General features: G+C 39.9%; 1 protein-coding gene across 1 annotated transcript in view; it reads left to right on the forward strand.

The window, feature by feature from the left end:
- Positions 1-14,246, forward strand: part of CLCN5 (chloride voltage-gated channel 5) — a 167,416-nt gene extending 153,170 nt beyond the window's left edge. The window contains exons 8-15 of the mRNA XM_032756956.2: positions 2,568-2,690; positions 3,612-3,818; positions 7,921-8,001; positions 8,269-8,811; positions 10,637-10,823; positions 12,082-12,480; positions 12,636-12,852; positions 14,090-14,246. Coding sequence (XP_032612847.1) covers positions 2,568-2,690; positions 3,612-3,818; positions 7,921-8,001; positions 8,269-8,811; positions 10,637-10,823; positions 12,082-12,480; positions 12,636-12,852; positions 14,090-14,180 — 1,848 coding nt within the window. The 3' untranslated portion in view covers positions 14,181-14,246. The remainder of the gene's footprint in view (positions 1-2,567; positions 2,691-3,611; positions 3,819-7,920; positions 8,002-8,268; positions 8,812-10,636; positions 10,824-12,081; positions 12,481-12,635; positions 12,853-14,089) is intronic.
- Positions 14,247-15,176: the final 930 nt, after the last annotated feature.

Raw genomic sequence — 15,176 nt, forward strand, 5'->3', positions numbered from 1 at the left:
CAAATCCTCTCCTCGAAGGACTGAGTGAAGTGTGCCTCATGCCTGTAATCCCAGCACTTTGGGAGGCTGAGGAGGGAGGATCCCTCAGGGCCAGGAGTTTGAGGCCAGCCTGGGCAATATAGCGAGACCCCTGTGTCTAAAAATAAAAAAACTGGGCATGGTAGCAACCACCTATAGTCCCAGCTACTCAGAAGGTGAGGTGGGAGGATTCCCTGAACCCAGGAGATCCAGGCTGTAGTGAGCAATGATAGTGCCACTGCACTCCAACCTGGGCAATGGAGTGAGATCCTGTCACACACACACACACAAAAAAGTAATTACAGATTCATAGGAAGTTGCAAAACAATGTACAAGGAGGTCCTCAGTACCCTTCCCCCAGCCTTCCCTCCCTCAATGGCAACAGCTTGCATAACTGTAGTACCATAGCAAAACCAGGAAATGGACATAGGTACAATCCACAGGCTTTAGTTCACCAGTTTTACACACATTGATTTATGTATGTATTTGTGTGTGTGTGTATGTGTGCATGCATGTAGTTCATTGCCATTTTATCCCATGTGGACATTTGTTTGACCACCACCACAGTCAAGATTTAGAACTGTTCTATCACTGCAGGGCTGCCTCATGCTGCCCCTTTATAGCTGTATGTGTGTAAGCATTCCAACAGTTACTTTCAAACTGGAGCTTGAGATTTGCTGTAGTGACAAATTTCTCTGGCTCTTCTTTTTATGAACGAAATCCTTCCCTGGGGAAAGAGTCCTCTAGGTTTTGGTTTTTGTTTGTTTGTTTGTTTTTTGAGACGGTGTCTCACTCTGTCACCCAGGCTGGAGTGCAGTGGTGCGATCTCATCTCACTGCAAGCTCCGCCTCCCGGATTCATGCCATTCCCCTGCCTCAGCCTCCCAAGTAGCTGGGACTACAGGCACCCGCTACCACGCCCGGCTAATTTTTTTGTATTTTTAGTAGAGACAGGGTTTCACCATGTTAGCCAGGATGGTCTTGATCTCTTGACCTCGTGATCCGCCCGCCTCGGCCTCCTCTAGGTTTTAAGAAGCCTTCTCCAAATGCCAGTAAATTGGCCTCCTGGTCTCTGCCTCTGGCCAGTTTGAGTTACTTTTCCTTTCACTCCCTTACCCTCTTTGTTTCCTACCTCTGCAGTCTTCTTCCTCCTTAGCTACATTGGAAAGGCAAAGAAATAGCAATCATGTGTTCCTCTGAGGGCCTAAGATAACGGAAAACCTGTGTCAAATTTACAACTCAGAAAAAACCTGAGCATTCTGGTTCTCTTTGTCTAGGTCAGTGAGTTACTTTAATAGTGTTTTGTGTTTTGAAAAGTCAAAAGTCCATTGGGTTTTGTATTTTATGTAAGTTGAGTGAGTTGCAATTCCTAATATTTCTACCAGCAAGCATAACTTCCTAATCAAAATTGCTTTTTTTGTAAGACATGACTATTTGCAGGCCCTTTAATATGGATGAATCTTTCCTGCTGGTCAAAGCTAGATTTCTTTTGTGGCATGCTTCATTTATCACAGGGGAATAGTCTCAAAACGTATATTCTTTCCATTTTAAAAAATAGTTGTTTCCATTTTATTTATTTATATCTGGTACCACCAGGGTCCGAAACTTTCTACTTATATGGTTGTTCCTGAGTCTGTGGTACCAAAATTTTCTTGAAGATGTAGTTATATATGGACTCTAAAAAAGAAAGTTGAGTAAACAGAACCAGAGAGCAGAATGGTGGTTACCTGGGGCATGCAGGAGGAGGAAATGGGGAGAAGTGGACCAAAGGGTACAAATTTGCAGTGAGGTAGGGTGAATAAGTCTAGAGAGCTAATGTACAGTAGGGTTAATAATGCTATATACTAAAAATTTGCTAAGAGTAGATTTTAGATGCTCTTACCACACATACAAAGAAAGGTAACTATGGAAGGTGATATGCATGTAAGTTTATTTCAATGTATTAACAATTTCACTATGTGTATATATATAAAAAACATCATGTTGTACACCTTAAATACATATAATAAAAAAATTTTAAAAAGCAAAGAAAAAAGCCAAACACCCAAAATTTTGTTACTATAAACTATGAGAATTTGACACCAAGGTAGGTAGCCAAAGGTGAATTTAGTGGAACTTTAGATCTGCTCTTCACTTCAGATGTGAAGCCAAGGTTCAGCCATTCCAAAAAAGCTGGCGGGGGGGGGGGGGGGTGCTCTTAAGACTCTTGGTAAAATGACATGGAATCATATATATTTGACTACAAAACTCATCAAAGCAGTCATATAGAAAGAGAATTTTGTTTCAGGGTTTTCAGTTTGCTCTTTTCCTTGTTCATCCTTAGAATCCATGGTAAATTTCCTTTGGGTGTAGCAAAGCATCTCATTTTCAGTACTAAGTGGCCTGACAGTGTTTCAGTAGTTGACAACTCAGAAAGAAAAGTATTGAACAATTTAATCTTGGTGTGTTTTTTTTTGGACTTTTTTTCCTGAAAAAACATTACTCAGAAGAGCTGCATGTCTCACTGAAGCTGTCTAGGCTAAAACAAGCTTCTTTTTCCCCCTGTTCCAGGGAGCCTTTGCCTACATAGTCAATTATTTCATGTACGTCCTCTGGGCTCTCCTATTTGCCTTCCTTGCCGTATCTCTTGTCAAGGTGTTTGCGCCTTATGCCTGTGGCTCTGGAATCCCTGAGGTGAGTCTCTTAAAATGGTTTATAAATGGTTACAGTACGAATACTTTTTGGTTAAAATCTCTTAATATGTATTCCAGCACATACCACAATTTGATGAATGTTAAACAGGATCAGATCCTGAGGCCATCTAAGACCTAGGTCTTTCCACAAGTCCCTCTCAGCCTGGGCTACCTGGAAATTAAAGGGAGTTGATTCTTACCCTCCTGAGGGTTCCTGTTGAGCCAGGCTCTGGAAAACTTCCCCTGTTCCCTATCCAAAAAGCTTCCAGAGTATATCCCAAGATTCTGACCTGAAAAAGCAGTGTTATTGTCAGCTTTTTCAGGGCAAAAGAAAGAAAATCATTTGGCACCTTTCCCACAATACGATTTAGGCTACATGGGATGGTTAAAACCCTGTTTCTAACTACTTTTGGCTTAGATTGTTTGACAGTGACTGAAGATACTGAGACTTAGGTTACCAGGATGACTTTGCCCTTCCCTGTTTCCTGACCAGGTAATAAGTCACAATTTTTTTTTAAGCCAGGGAATCAAGACTATACCTAACCTTTAAGGTTGTTTCAGGGACATTAGCCTTGTCCTCTCAAAACATGCCTCTTGGGCTACCACGTTGTAACACGAGGAAAACACCTATCCCTCCCTCTCCAGCTCCTCCTTCATATATGCACACTCTCATACTTACAATACATCCTTGCCCAGCTATCACTCCCCTCCCCCTAAAAAGAGGGGGAACATGAAAGCTTAAAGAACAGTTCTTGCTTTCTTGGGCTCCTGGGCTCCCTTCCAAACAGGGATCACTGTAGGTCAAGCATTTATATGTCACTTATTCAAAAGGTGCAGTTTCTATAATGAGGTCCAGATTTTTGCTTCTTAGCCTTGTTGACTTCCTTAGTCTATATTCAATCTTTCTGTGTTTAACCTGCAGATAAAAACTATCTTGAGTGGTTTCATTATTAGGGGCTATTTGGGTAAGTGGACTCTGGTTATCAAAACCATCACCTTGGTGCTGGCAGTGTCGTCTGGCTTGAGCCTGGGCAAAGAGGGCCCTCTAGTGCACGTGGCTTGCTGCTGTGGGAACATCCTGTGCCACTGCTTCAACAAATACAGGAAGAATGAAGCCAAGCGCAGAGAGGTAATAATGAACGGCCTTAATAGTTTCTTTTTGGTTGTGAGCATAAATGATACAATCTTAGGGGGTGAGAATTTGAGGGTTCTACCAATGTTAATGCAAACACCCTTTGACCTAGCAATTCCACTTGTAGGAATTTATCCTACAGACATCCTAGCATGTGTGTGCACAAAGGTGTGTAAGGATAGTGCAGCATCTGTCAACATAGTAAAAAACTGAAGCAACAAAAATGTCCATCAATAGGGAACTGATCTAATAAATACTATTCTGTTCATACTGTAGAATACTTTGCAACCATTAAATGAGACAACCTTATATATATTGACTTGGAATTCTGGCTATGAAACACCATTAGATTTTAAAAGCCAGTTTCTGAATAATGTATGTAATATAATTCATATTTTTTAAAAGTGTACATGCACTTATTGATAGAAAATGTCTGGAAAGTGTTTTTACCCCAAACTGGTTTTACCTTTTTTTTTGAGACAGGGTCTCACTCTGTCACCCAGACTGCAGTGCAGTGGCATGATCACGGCTCACTGCAGCCTTGACCTCCCTAGCTCAGATGATCCTCCCACCTCAGTCTCCAGAGTAGCTGAAACTACAGGCATGCACCACTAAACCCAGCTAATTTTTGTATTTTTTGTAGAGACGGGGTTTCACTATGTTGCCCAGGCTGGTCTCGAACTCCTGCGCTCAAGCAATCCTCCTGCCTCAGTCTCCCAAAGTGCTGGGATTACAGGCATGAGACACCATGCCTGGCCTACTCCAAACTGTTAAAAATGTTTTATCTATGGTGAGTGGGAGAGTGAGGGGTAGTGAAGGAGAAGTAAGGATTTTATTGTATGTAATCTATTTAAGTATATATTGCTTCTCTTACAAAATAAGTTACAGAAAGAATAGATTTTAAAATAAGTTGTTTATTGCTATGGAGTAGTACATATAAGTGCAGTGTATGTTTCAGATGTCGTTTTTTTCACCTTCTATTTCTATCTAACACTATACTTGAATTAGTTTCTCTCTGTATTGGACCTCTCTCTACCTTTCGTTTCAGCCCAGCTAAATTAGTCCTGCCACGGCAGCTCTGTAGTGGCTGTCATGTTTATGCAGTTGTTAATGTATGCTGTTTTGAGGAGGAAGGACTTTTTTTAAAAAAAGTTCCAAGTCATTGGTTTACTTTTTTCTTGCTATAATTAAGGGCCTAAGAAAATAATGGCTCTTGCTTTATTTTCTTTGAATTACAAAGAAGTCACATATGGAATGGGTCAAGACCAAGATCATTTCATTTAAAAGGATTTTTCACAAAACAGGAACCTAATGATTTCTTATGAAAACCAAAAAAGAAAAAAAAAATTAACCACAAGACCCAGAAGGAAACTCAAAGATATTGAGATTTCAAATATAGAATAAATTTTGTTGGTTCGAGGGAGAAAGGTCCTGGCACCATTAGAAAGGAGAGGAAAGCTAGCAGGAGAGAAGATGGGGAAATATAAGTAGATTGTTTAACTACCTGTCACGCGGTAGAGGGACTTAAAGGCAGTGTTAAATTGGTGAGGTTGTTAAATGGGAATGACATTCAACAGAAGGGAAGAGTTGAGAAAACATTTTTTTTCTAGAAGGGCTTTATTAGAACAGTTATGAAATTTGAATGAGATTTATAGATCAAATAACAGTTATTAGTGTAAATTTCCTATTTTGATCATTGAGCTGTGATTATGGAAGAGACTGTCTTTGCTTTTAGGACATAAAAACATTTATATCCTACATGCACTGAAGCATTTCAGGGTACATGAGCCTTATATGTGCAACTGACTTTTCTGAGTGAAATTCCAATTCTTCAGAAAAAAATAGAATCATAAAACAAATGCAATAATGGTAGCAATTACAGAATCTACATGAAGATATATAGGAATTCTTTGTGCTATTCTTTCACCTTTTCTGTGTTTGAAATTTTAAAAATATATATTATAATGGTTAAGAGTGAAGTGGTGATTATTGCTGGTTTTGCATGGATGAAGGTGAATTTGAAACTACAGATTGCTGGGGACTTTCATTCTGAAAATTGGCATTTTTGTTCAAATAGTTTCTAATAAAATAAGAGGGGAATTCGATTTGGCTGTTTCTCTGTACAGATGCCATATATTTCTCCAGCTAGACTCGTATGAATACAGTCATGTCTCAGTGACAGGGATACGTTATGAGAAATTGCATTGTTAGGAGATTTCGTCACTGTGCAAGCATTATATATTGAACTTACACAAACTTAGATGGTCTAGCGTACTACACACCTAGGCTTTATTATATAGCCTATGGCTCCTAGGCTACAAACATGTACAGCATGTGACTATACTGAATATTGTGAGCAATTATAACACAATGGTAAATATGTGTGCATCTAAACATAGAAAAAGTACAGTAAAAATATAATATAATTTTATGGGGCCACCATGTTGTATGTGGTCCGTCATTGACTGAAACATTGTTATGTGGTGCATGACAGTATTTGAATCTTTTTTTGTTTGTTTTTTTTATTTGAGACAGGGTGTCAGTCTTTTGGCCAAGCTAGAATGCAGTAGTGTGATCTCAGTTCACTGCAACCTCCATCACCTGGGCTTGAGCAATTCTCCTCAGCCTCTCGAGTAGCTAAGACTACAGGCACATGCCATTATACTCAGCTGATTTTGTGAAGTTTTTTGTGGAGACTGGGTTTTGCCATGTTGCCCAGGCTAGTGTTGAATTCCTGGGCTCAAGTGATCCTCCTGCCTCAGCCTCCCAAAGTGCTGGGATTACAGGCATGAGCCACCACAACCAGCTAGTATTTGAATCTTAAATTTACTTTCTAGCACTTATTTAGACTTTCCAGTTATTTTTTCCTGTTGCTTTCATCATTTGTGGCAAACTTTTTTGTCTTATGGCCTTGTCAAAGTGGGCAGATGGTTGAGAGTAAAACAGACTTGAGAAAGAAGGATGTAGACCGACTCCACTCTACAATATAAAATTAAAACAAACTAGCCACCCCGATTCTTTCTGTCTCTTAATTCGTCCTAAACATAGTCACTGAAATCCCCTTTCTCAAGTTGCATGTTGGCTGTCCTCATCTTTCTTAAATGAAAGCCATTGTAGCTAGGAATTTCAAAGCCCTTACAGCTAGTGCCAGAGACTCCACTCTTTCCTCCCCACCATTTTCCTGAGCCATCCTACTCTCCCAGATAATCCTATATGCTTATTTTGCCAAGGACCTTTTTATTCTTCAAAACTCATAATTTTGTTCAACTTTCTCTAAAATATTTCTTTACTTCTTCAAATCATCTCTCTCCATAGCAACCAGAATCCAATGAAAGGACTTGGTCCATCTGTTAATTTTGGTTTGTTTGCCATTGTTAGTGTTTGTCATGTACATTTTACATGTACATACACACCTACACAGAGGTGGAGGTCTCTAAGTATCACTGTTCTCTTTCTCTCTTTATCACTTTTTCCCTTTGGCTCCTTCTTCCTCTCCCACTCTCTCCTAGTCCCTTTCCTTGCGATATCTTAAGTCTTCTCTTAAAAATCTAGTCACCTCCCTATTTCTGTGTCCATAGGTTATTGGGCATGGAGTAGGACACACGGTACAGGAGACTCTAAATACCTATTGCATGAATACTTGCAGCTGCTGAATAACTGTGAACCAATTGTGACTTCAGTTTTATGTCATTAGAGCCTTCTTGAACATCTCATTTAAAAAGCATTCCTTTACAAAGTGCTATATAAATAAATACATCACTGTAGGTACATCATTTAGATGGTGAACAAATAGGCCTAGAAATTCAAATGCAGTTACTGAATTGGGAGTATGGGAGATGGCGGGGGGGTCATAATTTAGAATAAAGCACATGGCTAAATGAATTACAAAGGAAAGGTCCTCTTACCTGGTCAAGCATGTGAACTATGCATGTGTATTCAAAATTCAGCATACAGTGTTTGAATTTTGTTTTTGATGATATGGAGCATATAAAGGTATTTTTAAATGTTCAGTAACTACTAACATTTCTTCTAAAAATGTGATTGAGTGATTGAGGAAAGCAGCATTATTCTGTCACTAATTCTGAGTTTCGGATTGTAGGTCTTGTCGGCTGCAGCAGCAGCTGGTGTATCTGTAGCCTTTGGAGCACCTATAGGTGGAGTATTATTCAGCCTTGAAGAGGTAACAACTTTTCATTGTACAGCATGTGCATGCTTTTGTGTCAGGAATTTTGTACATTGCAGAGCAGTAATTTTGTACATAATGTATGATATCTGTGTATATCCCAGTCCCTGAGCGCTCTCCCCAGCTTGGTGCTTTACCATGTGACTAGAAATCCAGTGGGCAGTTTTCATCCATTAGTTGACTCTCATGCCTGCAGCACAACATTTCACCTGAAATAGTTTCTGCGTATTGACTGAGTTTGCTTTCTCACCTTCTTTCTTCTAGGTCAGCTACTATTTTCCCCTCAAAACATTGTGGCGTTCATTCTTTGCTGCCTTGGTGGCAGCATTCACTCTACGCTCCATCAATCCATTTGGGAACAGCCGCCTGGTACTATTTTATGTGGAGTTTCACACCCCATGGCATCTCTTTGAGCTCGTGCCATTCATTTTGCTGGGCATATTTGGTGGTCTGTGGGGAGCGCTGTTTATCCGCACAAACATTGCCTGGTGTCGGAAGCGAAAGACCACCCAGTTGGGCAAGTATCCTGTCATAGAGGTACTCGTCGTGACAGCCATCACTGCCATCCTGGCTTTCCCCAATGAATACACTCGGATGAGCACAAGTGAGCTCATTTCTGAGCTGTTTAATGACTGTGGCCTTCTGGACTCCTCCAAGCTCTGTGATTACGAGAACCGTTTCAACACAAGCAAGGGGGGTGAACTGCCTGACAGACCGGCTGGCGTGGGAGTCTACAGTGCAATGTGGCAGCTGGCTTTAACACTCATACTGAAAATTGTCATTACTGTATTCACCTTCGGCATGAAGGTGAGGAATTCTTTTGGGACTCAGTGGCCGCATGCGTAGCTGTGGGTTTTGGAGGGCAGAGCCCAGGTATCATACAATCCTGATACCTCATATGGTGCTTTCAAATCCCCCTCACATTATTCCCCCACCCCCAAAGCCTCTTTTACCCCACACGTTCTCATAATTTGCTAGATAATTGTACCTGTATCTCAAATTGTCAAAGCCTTGAGTTGTCCAAATGCCAGCCTCAGTGATGAAATTTTAGGAAGAATGTTTGCTCCTTTTCTGTGGAAAACATATTTTGCCCCTCAAAAACGATGGTGAAGTATTTATTCCAGTACATTTCATATTAAAATGATATCTGACCAGCACAGTGTTACTCCTTATAGGGTGGCTTTAGAGTTTACCAATAAAGCACAATATTGATTGAACCAAAGAAGTTGCTGGGATTCGACCATTTTGACTGCTAAAATGGCAATTTCCTGTGGTTCAACCCAATATATAGCTAAATATAGTTTTTACAGTGGTATCAATGTTCAATTGTCAAGAAGTGGGATCCACTTCACAGGTGATCCTTAGTTAATATTTAAGCTATCAAAAGTGGACATCAGGCTGGCACATTTTACTTTCGGTACCTGTTACCATTTCCATGTTTCAGAAGAAGCCAGAAAAGAAAATCTGTTAAGGTATTTTCCTCCTCCTTTCTAGGTTTTCGTTTGTTTCTTTCTTTTCTTTAGCACCCTAACTACCAAGTTATTTTCCTCTATTCTCTAGATAAATGGAGATTCAAGCCAGAAGAGATAGCAACTCAGTTTAGGCATTACTGTAATCTCTAAGATGACGCCATCCATCCCCTCAATACAGGGAAGGGATGGAGACCCTGAGAAGTTTTGCAGTGCTTCTTGAGTTAATTTTCACCTCATGCCTGCATTCTTTCACTTAAAGGGAATTTGTAAACCATCAGAACACCAGATTCAAATGCATTCCAAAATCAAACATAGGCTATTTTAAAAGAATCTGCTGTTTTGGTTATCCTTATCATCATTTCCCTCTCTCAGTACAGAATATTAAGAATTTACTATAGTATCCTAGGAGTCAAGAAAAAGAGTGGGGAGATAGATGAGCTTTCCATTTTTGGTTAATCATGTAACCATAGTCATGATCTCATTAAAAATTTTTAATTGTTTAATCTTTCTTGTTACTGTTACAAAATAGACTGAAACCTCATGTGTTATATCCTTTTTGTGTGAGCAATGGGCTAAGATTCAATAATGAGCATGGTTATGAGCATTCCATTTAAATCCCAGCACCAGTCTTTACTAAATCTTGACCTTGGGTGGGTTACTTAACCTCTCTGAACCTTAGGTTCTTTGGCATTTGGGAATAATAATGCCTGCCTCCTGGGGTTATAAAGAACCCATGAATCTTGCATGTAGAGCGTCCAGCATAGAACATGGTAGGTACTCAATAAAGGGTAGTCATTGTTGATAAGAATTCAAAATTGGTGGAAATGTCTGCATATATGAGAAACTCCATCTATTTTCCTTTTTCTTTGGGAAAGGCCTAATTTCTGCCTCCAGTTCTGTGTTGGTCTGGAGAGTTCAGGCTCTTGCCTGATGGACCCCGAATCAGGGTAAGCTTCTTTGCAGTCGTCCTTGCCTGCACGTCCCAGAGAACCTCTAGTCCTTGTAGTGTTACACAAATCTTTACAGCCACTTGCTAGCATAGTGCATAGTTAAATTGTCATTGGCCTGTTTGCTTTGCAGAGGGTCAGTCCTCCAGCCCTTACCATGTGCCAAGTAATCACATCATTTCTCACTAACCATCTATTGCTTTCTCTTTGCAGATCCCTTCTGGCCTCTTTATCCCTAGCATGGCTGTTGGTGCTATAGCAGGTCGACTTCTAGGAGTAGGAATGGAACAACTGGCTTATTACCACCAGGAATGGACCGTCTTCAATAGCTGGTGTAGTCAGGGAGCTGATTGCATCACTCCCGGCCTTTATGCAATGGTTGGGGCTGCAGCCTGCTTAGGTGAGCAGTGTTTGCATTAATTTCAAGTTGCTACACAGGTGACATACAACAGAAGAGTTTATTAAACACAATTGACTGTAGGAGAATTTAAATGCCCATCCCTTTCCAGTTAGGTTTGCCATTTTCCAAGCACATTAAGAAAGCATCTGGTATACAGATGAGGAAACTAAAAAAAATAAAAATTAAAATCATAATAAAAAAGAAAAGGAATTCTACTCTCTCATACTGGGGAAATAATCAGAAATTTGGACAAAGATATCTGCACAAGAATATATATCATAGTATAAGAGCAAAAAATTAGAATCAACCTAAATTTGCACTTGAGGGACTGGTTAAATGAATTATGGTACATCCATATGATGTTACACAATGCAGCCTTTAAATGTGATGTTAATATGCTTAACATCTTAAAATATAATGTTAATATGTTTAACATCTTAAAATATGATGTTATATAAATTTGTAATAATATGCAAAATGTTCCCAACATAAAGTAGAGAGGGAAACATGGCAGAAAATTAAACATATAATGTGAGCTCACTCATTAAAAAACATATGTTTTTGCATAGAAAAAAACTTGAAAAAGTCATTCAAAATTTTTACTCTGCTTATTTATCAGCAGTGAGCTAATAGATAATGACTTTCTTTTATATTTTCTGGATTTTCCACAATGGGCATGTATTTTCTAATTACGGAAAAGAAGCAACAGAAAAATGAAAGAACAAAGAAACACGAAGACATCTTGGACTGGACGTGGTAGCTCACACCTGTAATCCTAGCTACTTAGGAGGCAGAAGTGGGAGGATCACTTGAGGTTAGGAGTTTAAGACCAGCCTGGGCAACATAGTGAAACCCCAGCTCGACAAAAAATAAAAAGTTAGTTAGGTGTGGTGGCACGTGCCTGTAGTCTCAGCTACTCAGGAGGTTGAGGTGGGAGGATCACTTAAGCCTGGGAGATGGAGGTTGCAGTTAGTAGTGATAATGCCAGTGCACTCTAGCCTGGGTGACAGAGCACAAAACCCGTCTCAAAAAAAGAAAGAGAAAAAAGAAAAGAAAAACAGAAGCCTTCTTGTAGATGTTATTTTGAGAACTCTGAATCGTGTCCATTGTAACCTTGCTTTCTTGCAATCTCTGGGGTCTGCACAGTTGTAGGTGAGACCTCATTGTTTCTGGTAGGTCAGCTTTTCCTGGAAAGGCCCATAATTGTAAGAATCCTGTATTTTGCCTACCTGAGTAGACTGTGTCTATTTCTTTGCAGGTGGGGTGACTCGGATGACTGTTTCTCTTGTTGTCATAATGTTTGAACTGACTGGTGGCTTAGAATACATCGTGCCTCTGATGGCTGCAGCCATGACAAGCAAGTGGGTGGCAGATGCTCTTGGGCGGGAGGGCATCTATGATGCCCACATCCGTCTCAATGGATACCCCTTTCTTGAAGCCAAAGAAGAGTTTGCTCATAAGACCCTGGCAATGGATGTGATGAAACCCCGGAGAAATGATCCTTTGTTGACTGTCCTTACTCAGGACAGTATGACTGTGGAAGATGTAGAGACCATAATCAGTGAAACCACTTACAGTGGCTTCCCAGTGGTAGTATCCCGGGAGTCCCAAAGACTTGTGGGCTTTGTCCTCCGAAGAGATCTCATTATTTCAATTGGTAAGGATTTCAGAAAGGGGATAGTGGAAACCGCTGTGGAACTCAATAAATATGCATGAAATGGGGCAAGACAGGGAAGGGGGGACTGGTTAGGAGCTAGAAGGATAGAACTAGCACGCCCGTCTTCAATTTGTGTTTTCCTTCTATTTGAATAGAAAATGCTCGAAAGAAACAGGATGGGGTTGTTAGCACTTCCATCATTTATTTCACGGAGCATTCTCCTCCGTTGCCACCATACACTCCACCCACTCTAAAGCTTCGGAACATCCTTGATCTCAGCCCCTTCACTGTGACTGACCTTACACCCATGGAGATCGTAGTGGATATTTTCCGAAAGCTGGGACTGCGGCAGTGCCTGGTTACACACAACGGGTAAGAAGTCTTGAGTGAAGTCAAATTGGATTGTAGGAGAAAAGAGAATGCAGAGAGAGAAGTAGAAAGAAGTAGAACCCAGTTTAAATGAACATTAGTAGCACTTTTAGGACTTTTTGAAGCTCTGAGATGAAAGTGGATAGGCTTTTTAAATCATAATTAATGTAAAGGGAGTTTGGGAAAGAACATGTGTTTGAGAGATGTGAACTGCTGGTTGCATATTATAAATAACTCAGTTCCTCCCTGACAAAGGAAACAGCTGTGTTTTGTGCATAAGCAGCACTGAAATTACAGTAGCATCAGGTAATAGTGTATTTGCTGGGTGTTTGTTCCCTACAATCTCCTTATTATTACTTGAGGATGAGAAAACCAAGTTTCAGTGAGGTGAGATTTATACAAAGTTCCCCAGCTAATAAATAGTAGAGAAAGGCTTTAAACACAAGTCTTCGACTCACAGGCCCATGGCTCTTTCCTTCCTGGGATAGTTCTTATCCAGTAAAGGGAACCCTTCTATTTTTATTGGAAAAGAAAGGAGGTTGAGGAGAGGGGTGGATTTTTTTCCCAAACATGCTACGTTAATCCAGCAATTATATAAGAATTTCACCTCTGAAATTTCTAAATGGTGTAACAGATGCCTTGCAGGATTTAAATCAGTAAGGAGAGTTCCCTAACTGGTTCATTCAACATCTACTGAATCCCTGATCCATGTAAGAAGGTACTCCACTAGATTCCAGGGAGACACAAAAATGAATAAGACCCTTCTGTGCCCTCAAGGAGCATGCAGTGTTTTAAGGAAGGCAAGAACCTAGCAGTGGTTATAGTACAATAGCAAAGAGGACAAGTGCCACTGAGGAGGCTTGCAAAGAATGTGTATGCTGTTGCTGTGAGGAGGGCAGAGTTCCTACTGGCTCATAGAATCAGGGAAGGTGCTCTGGAATAGGGGCGTTTGAACTGGGCTGCAGTAGATAAGATTCAGATATGTAGCGAAGAGTATTTAAACCAGAGGAAATCGCAGGGTCTGAGACCTAGAGGTAGAAACACTTGCATACATTTAGGAACCCACACATCATCCTATTGGCCTGGGGCACATGTCCTACTCCTGTGATCTCATACTGAAAGGGCAGCTAGTGATCAAAGACAAAGTTGAAGAGGACTGAGGAGGACAAGTATCACCTTTGAGAATGCTATTTTAACTACAGATTTATTTTTGTTTTGTTGTACTGTGTTTGTCTTTTAGGCGATTGCTTGGAATCATTACCAAAAAGGATGTGTTAAAGCATATAGCACAGATGGCGAACCAAGATCCTGATTCCATTCTCTTCAACTAGAATCATAGAGTTCTGGATGTAAAGCAGGAAGGACATTACAGACCATGGATATGTTTTATTAACTGGGTACCCAAAACACATTTTCCATATTTGGATGGTGAAGTCACATTAGTGTGTTGTCTCTTTCCTACAAGTTAACCAGTTGCACTACATAATCTCTGGAAATTAATTTTCTCTTTAGGAGAAATTACAGTTAGGCTTCCGTGATGTTACATTAGGAAGATTTCATGAAAGAATAAATAAGATTGCTATGGTTTAATTATATTTGTTTTTTAAAAGATTTTTTTAACTTAAAAAGTAGTTAGCCAATATGCAATCACTGAAAACTATGCAAGAAAAATTCCAACCGTCCTGACCTATAACCTGTAGGAAACTGACAAAAAAGTCACTCTTTTGGGATCGAACTGTTGTTACTGGAAGACGAAGTGTAAACTAAGGGGCTTTGCTTTTCAAACTAGAGAAAGGAAAGCCAGAAGGAAAAGAGTAATGGTATTTGCTAGACTGTGAAGATTCAGTTCAAATGTTATCCTTGTTCCTGTTACAATATTTAGCATTATTAGTTTGTTATGTGTGTATGTTTATGTTAATTTTAATTTCTGATTATAAGACAATGCTGCTTTGGTTAATCTCTTCTAAATGAATTTAGAGAGATTGACTTTTATAGCTTGCTTGTTCCTGGTACTCTTTTGAAGTGCACAAAGATAAGTTATAGAGCTTTCTCCTTGTCTGCAAAAAGGGTAATTTTCCAGGTGGCATTTGTTAGCTGGTAGACAAGGACTTTGCCATGAATTTGTTAGTAGCAAGGAATGATTTCTTCCAGCTTCCTTGAAATGAATAATTAGTAAACTTCTAAGCAAAGTCAATGACTAGGAGTTTCACATGTTTGTGAGGTCCTAACTAATTCTCTTACCCAGATGCCACCTCCATGAATGATGGTGCTTTAGGCTTCTGGAATATGTAAAAGCAGCAAAGGGAACCAAGTCTAGACTGCATACT

This window comes from Hylobates moloch, unplaced genomic scaffold (genome assembly GCF_009828535.3).
Source record: "Hylobates moloch isolate HMO894 unplaced genomic scaffold, HMol_V3 SCAFFOLD_7, whole genome shotgun sequence".
Lineage (NCBI taxonomy): Eukaryota > Metazoa > Chordata > Mammalia > Primates > Hylobatidae > Hylobates > Hylobates moloch.